Here is a 6,804-nt window from a genome sequence, read left to right as displayed (position 1 = left end):
CTGGGGAAACGCCACCACAGATCAGTATGAATAAACCCTAGATTCCACCATTATGTCTTAAGTATTAAATTCTACCAACTCTGTTCACTAAAAAAGCCACCTAAGGGCCAGGGTGGAGGTTCCCCAGCTCCTGGCAGGTCATCCATCGGCTCCAAGCCAGCCACTCTGACGTGGATGCAAGCAAGAGTCAATATGGAGGAGAGACCAGCAGTTCCCCCTGAGAGGCAGTGAGTGGCTCCTTAAGACCAGGTGCCACCCAGGCTCCAGTGAGGGCATCCAACACTCCATCACGGACACCAGGTGTTTACGTCTAGTCTGGTCTAGGGTGTGGGCTCAGCTAAACACACCATCACAGAGATCGGAGACAAATGTCATGTTGTCGTAAGAGAAGAATAGCAAGTGTGCTGCATGGTACCCAGAGGAAGGAGGCTCAAGGAATAAGAATTTGTTGGCTTCCCTCTAGCAGTGTCTGGGGAGGAAGTCCTTTGGCCCTCAGAGTGTCAGGTCTCCCCCCGATAACAAGCTGACAGGCTGAGGTGCACACAGCAGGCTGATGAAGGAGGCATCTGAATACAGGTATCACCACTCCAACCACACCCTCTGTGGGGCAGTTTCTACAGGCACCCTGCCCACGGCTCTATTAGGACAGCGTTAAACCTGCCAACTTTAGCAAAGGCCGAGTATCGATAAAACCGTTGCCGTCGAGTGGATTCCAACTCATAGTGACCCTATAGGACAGAGTAGAACTGTTCCAGAAGGTTTCCAAGGAGTGGCTGGTGGGTTCCAACTGCTGGCCTTTTCATTCACAGCCAAACCCTTAACCACTACACCACCATGGCTCAGTATAGATCGATTCCCGAGCCCTTTACCGTTGAGTCGATTCTGACTCCTAGCAACCTTGTAGGACAGAGTAGAACTGTCGCATATGGTTTCCAAGGAGCAGCTGGTGGATTTGAACTGCCAACCTTTTGGCTCACAGCCAAACTCTTAACCACTGTACCACCAGGGCTCAGTGTAGATGGTACTCATCAAATGCAAGGTCAAATAAGGTCATGATATCTATAATTAAAAAAAAATAATTTAGAGTTTTTCGTTTGTTCTCCCATGTTCTTTGTAGGTAATTAACACTGTAGATCTGGAGTAGACAAACTATGGCCCACGGGACAAATGTGGCCCACAGCCTGTTTTTATAAATAAAATTTCACAGGAACACAGCCATGCTCAGTCATTTACATATTATCTGTGGCTGCTTGTGTGTTACAACCGCACAGCTGGGTAGTTGCAACAGAGGCCACGTGACCACAAAGCCTAGAATATTTACTCTGGCCCTTTACAGAAAGGTTTACAGAACCCTGGATTACGGAGTCAAACTACTAACGACGGATTAATTCAAGTCCTGTTTGGTAATCACCATGTTTCTATGGTAACATTCACACAAGCCACGTGCTTTTTCTATACAGGATACAGCTCAGGCCAATTTCTCATTCCTTCTGCTTACCTGATGCAGACTCTGAAAGCTAGAGGAATTTTTTTTTTAAGGGAAATTAGACTGGTTTAGAAATGTCCCTTCATATAAAACTCAGGGATTTGAAACGACTGTTTGGCCAAGCATCCCTTTCTGCAGAACTAGGTCCCATGTCAGGGAACGGTCAGATCACCCCTACCCTTTCCGCAGAACTAAGTCCCATGTTAGGGAACGGTCAGATCACCCCTACCCTTTCCGCAGAACTAGGTCCCGTGTTAGGGAACGTTCAGGTCACCCTTACCCTTTCCGCAAAACTAGGTCCCGTGTTAGGGAACGGTCAGGTCACCCCTACCCTTTCCGCAGAACTAGGTCCCATGTTAGGGAAAGGTCAGGTCACCCCTACCCTTTCCGCAGAACTAGGTCCCATGTTAGGGAATGGTCAGGTCACCCCTACCCTTTCCGCAGAGGTAGGTCCCATGTCAGGGAACGGTCAGGTCACCCCTACCCTTTCAGCAGAACTAGGTCCCGTGTTAGGGAAAGGTCAGGTCACCCCTACCCTTCCCACAGAACTAGGTCCATGTTAGGCAATGGTCAGGTCACCCCTACCCTTTCCACAGAACTAGGTCCATGTTAGGCAATGGTTAGGTCACCCCTACCCTTTCCGCAGAACTAGGTCCCATGTTAGGGAACGGTCAGATCACCCCTACCCTTTCCGCAGAGGTAGGTCCCGTGTTAGGGAACGGTCAGGTCGCCCCTACCCTTTCCGCAGAACTAGGTCCCGTGTTAGGGAACAGTCAGATCGCCCCTACCCTTTCCGCAGAACTAGGTCCCATGTTAGGGAACGGTCAGGTCACCCCTACCCTTTCTGCAGAACTAGGTCCATGTTAGGGAATGGTCAGGTCACCCCTACCCTTTCCGCAGAACTAGGTCCCGTGTTAGGGAACAGTCAGATCGCCCCTACCCTTTCCGCAGAACTAGGTCCCATGTTAGGGAACGGTCAGGTCACCCCTACCCTTTCCGCAGAACTAGGTCCATGTTAGGGAATGGTCAGGTCACCCCTACCCTTTCCGCAGAACTAGGTCCCGTGTTAGGGAATGGTCAGGTCACCCCTACCCTTTCTGCAGAACTAGGTAAATGTTAGGCAACGGTCAGGTCACCCCTACCCTTTCCGCAGAACTAGGTCCATGTCAGGGAATGGTCAGGTCACCCCTATCCTTTCCACAGAACTAGGTCCATGTTAGGGAACGGTCAGGTCACCCCTACCCTTTTGGAATGTGTCTCTGCAACCACAATGATACGATTTATGGTAAAGGGGGATTATGACCGCTGCTGCTTTAGCCAAAAAAGAGGCGTTATTAGAACGGGCAGGCAAACCCTGAGCTCTACAAACGTTGTCAGCTCGGCGTGGAAACCTCGTTACCTTCTCTGATCTTCTCAGTGTGCTTTCCTTCTCAGCCCATGAACTCTGAAAAGCAAACAGAAATGCTGCGTTAGTGCGAGGATCCTGAGTCTTTGCCATACTTCTGTAACAGAAACTTACAGATGCGGTTACAAACATTGCCTAGAGTCTACACGCGTGAGAAATGAGTCTGTAATGAGGCATCTGTCTCTAAGGATCCAGAACCAGACTGAGTAGATGATCAGAAGTCAAACTGAGTTCTAACCATGACCAGTGAAACACTAACACGTCCACGCACACTGTACAAACACAGCACCTCAACAACAAATAGCAGTAAGCTTTTAAGTTAAAACGGTGGTGAAAACAGAAAACACCGCCAAATACCACACTTCTCTAGAATTCCGTCTGCCAAGACGACAGTGGTCAGAATGAGAAAGATTAGTGTTGCAAGTAAATATTTCCGACCAGTCTACAAGGCTTCACAAAAGCATCTTTAAAGAAACCAAGAACCCAGGATTCAGTTACTGCCGTAGAAGCAGAGCTGGAGACTCTCAAGTCCCGGCTAACTGTGAACCTGGTGACAACATGACACGTCTCACGGCTAACTGTGAACCTGGTGACAATACGACACGTCTCACGGCTGCCATTCCGGGGCCCCAATCTGTGCGTGTTTATGGCCGCTCTCCTTGCAGCACCTGGTTCCACTGCTGACGTGAAAGCATCAGCCCTCTCTCAGCAGGAGGTCCTCAGGTGAATCTGACATGTGGCACCAAGAGAGCTTCTTCATGAACTGAAGACACACTGAAGGAGCAGCTTCCACCAGGAGGGCGCGGCCATGCTGCTCCGAGCCACGTCTTGGGTATTCACAGTTACTACCACTCGCCCGATGGGAGTGACGTCCTCCCCCTATTGATGGCTGCACCTGTGGGTCTCGGAGAGTTTGAATAGCACCCTGGGGCTAAATGCTACCCTTAGAGAGCCAGCGAGTTCTACTAAACAGGTCCGGTACCATTTTTATTATTAAAATGCCAACAACTGAACTTAGCTAAGTAAACACAGGGAGGATCACACACTTGACAAAATTTAAGGTATATGGTTTAACACGAAGCCCTGGTGGTACAGCAGTTAAGAGCTCAGTTGCTAACCAAAAGGTATGCAGTTCGAATCCACCAGCTGCTCCTTGGAAACCCTATAGGGCAGTTTTACTCTGTGCCATAGGGTTGCTATGAGTTGGAATCGACGGCAATGGGTTTGGTTTTGGTTTTATGACTTAACACAAATATCACTTAGCAACTTCTTAACTGGTAAAATTTGCCCTCTGTTATTTAAGTGTCAAGGTTCCTCATTTTTTATTGCATAAGCAGCTGGATGGTTCACCTACAGTAACTCAGCGGGGAATAGCAAACATGTGTGGGGTCACAGCTACTGCACCACCAACCCCCCCGCCCCATTCCTTCTGCAGCAAACTGGAGATCACAATTCCCGGCTCCCTCGCAGTTAAGTGGGGCCATGTGACTGGTTCTGGCCAATGAAATGTGAGCAGAAGTGGGCCATGCTGCTCTGGGGCACAGGACAAGTCTCTATGCTCTCTCTTCCTGCAGAGGCAACTGACTATCAAGGAGCCCCTCTGTTCCAGACGATACTATAAGAGAGCGGAGCCTCCATCAGGCTCTACCCTTGGGTGACTATGGGAGAGGGTCTTCCATTGACCCATGGTGGATAAGCACCAAGGGTGTCAGCTACTGCAGCACAGCCAGCTCATCCTACATAACAGCAGGCCACACCAAGGGTGTCAGCTACTACAGCACAGCCAGCTCACCCTACATAATACAACAGCCCACAAAAGGAAGCTTCAGAGTGCAGGAACAAACCACTCTCCTTTATTTTTATTGTTTATTATACAAATAATTCACTGGGGAAAACTAAGAAAATACAGATAAAATAACCTTGAATTCTATGACCCAAAGGTGAACACCATTACCTTTCTGGAATACACTCTTCCAGTTCTTCTCACAGGCAGACATAAACACACGTACATATGCTTACTACACCGCACACGGGTTTTGTTTTTTTTGTTTTTTTCACTGAGTAATACACTGTGAACGACTTCACCCATGTGCCTTTTCTTGACTAACCTGTGGCATAGCTGGACGCACCCAGAGCTGACCCTCAGTGACAGCCCTGGCTTGGCCAATGATGAGCCCATGGCCACCCAGGTCGCTGCCCTTCTCTGGGCTGCGCGCTCATCATGGAAACAGAGAATTTAGATTAGGTAAAACTTAAGGTAGAAAGCCCTGATGGCAAAATGGTTAAGCGCTCAGCTGCTAATCGAAAGGTAGGTGGTTTGAATCCACCAGCTGCTCCACAGGAGAAAAGACCTGGCAATCTGCTCTCGGAAAGATTACAGCCTTGGAAAGCCGGTGGGGCAGTTCTACTCTGTCCTATACGGTTGCTGTGAGTCAGAATTGACTCGATGGCACACAGCAATGCTTGCTTTAAGGTCCCTCCTAACACCAACATTCACGCTCTGTGAACGGTACACACCTAAAGTACCACCCCAGTATCCGGGACCACAGCAGACTCTTGAGAAATATTTGTAAACAGGTCAAGGTACGTACATCCTACATAATGAATTAACATTATAGTGCTAGTGGCTTTATAAGGAAAGAAAGAGAAATTCTGCATTATCTAGCAACATTGCCAAACGAATTTACCTGAAATTACGGGTAACCACACGGCAGAGCCATCTTCTCAGGTCTATTTGCTGAAAGCGTCATGGTTCTGCTGACACCTCCAACCCCAACCAAGCCATCACAGCATCAGTTTCAAAGCCTAATAAAAATCTTTGTACGTGATTCAACTGTCCTTTGCATTCCTGCTGCCAGGACCCTACGATCCCTCTCCCTGTCTCCCGGAGCTCCCGCCTACAGCGCTTCTGCAGCTCTCTGTGTTGTCAGAGGTATTCTCCTGAGGCACAAACCCTCCCGTTTCCCACCACCTACCACACGCGTCACCTCTGCCACTGAGGCTCAGGCTGGCCTTGCCCATCTGTGGGACAACTCCACTACTTGTACCCAACGTGCCAAGCTTGATGGTTCACTCTCCTCAAGAACACGCACTACTCCTTCCCGCCTCAAAGTGCTTGCTCGTGCTGATCCTCCCACCGGTATGTCTTCCAGCTCCACCTCTGCCTGTCAAAATCCTACTCAGCCCCTGGTCTTTTATTAGGTCCATCTCACCCCAGCACCTTTAATACAACAGGTTCCTGAGCCCCATTTGCTGCCTTCTTTAAACCCCCAAGGACCTGGATTCTCTCCATCCCACGGCAGGTGCCATGTGATTTGTGCATGGCCTGGCAGGCATATACCCCCTGCCATCGAGCTGATTCTGACTCATGGTGACTCTACAGGACAGAGTAGAACTGCTCCACAAGGTTTCTGAGGGGCAGCTGGTGGGCTTGAATTGCCGACCTTTCGGTTAGCAGCTGAGCTCTTCACCACTGCGCCACCATGGCTCCTGCAGGCAGGTAGGTCTTCTGGTATTTGCTGACCCTGATGTACTAGGCTGAACCACATGAAATTGCCATCTTGAAGGTCAACAATAGCTGAAAACCGGAGACTTCATAGGATCCAACCTAATATCCAGCCGTTGCTCCAGGCTGCAGAGAGTAAATGCTGGATGGAGTTACAACGATATGCACACCCTGAGTCGCCCTCGAAAGCTCAACTGGTTTATCTAATAAGTCCCTTGGAACTCTGCTGTTAGGACAAAATCAGTGGCTACCCTAAATCAAAGCACAAACAACAGACAGGAGGGTGCATGAGTATACACAGCCGGCACCGTTTATCATGATCACCCGCCCGCCAGCAGAGGCCTGCTCAGACGCTGAACAGGTTTCAGCAGAGCTTCCAGACTGAGAGGGACTAGAAAGAAAGGCCTG

The 6,804-nt window shown here is 49.4% G+C and overlaps 1 protein-coding gene across 7 annotated transcripts in view; it reads right to left on the bottom strand.

The window, feature by feature from the left end:
- The window catches only part of NPHP1 (nephrocystin 1), a 98,684-nt gene that overhangs the window by 4,845 nt on the left and 87,035 nt on the right, over nucleotides 1-6,804 (bottom strand). For all 7 annotated transcript variants that reach the window (XR_010317879.1, XM_023541104.1, XM_023541107.1 and 4 more), the window contains one exon: nucleotides 2,886-2,930. Coding sequence is in view for 6 of the 7 variants with exons in the window: in XM_023541104.1 (XP_023396872.1) it covers nucleotides 2,886-2,930 (45 nt within the window). In the remaining variant the exon portion in view is untranslated. The remainder of the gene's footprint in view (nucleotides 1-2,885; nucleotides 2,931-6,804) is intronic.

This window comes from Loxodonta africana, chromosome 15, assembly GCF_030014295.1.
Source record: "Loxodonta africana isolate mLoxAfr1 chromosome 15, mLoxAfr1.hap2, whole genome shotgun sequence".
Classification (NCBI taxonomy): Eukaryota; Metazoa; Chordata; class Mammalia; order Proboscidea; family Elephantidae; genus Loxodonta; species Loxodonta africana.
Note: the sequence above shows the minus strand (reverse complement) of the source record. Positions and strands in the feature narration are given on the sequence as shown.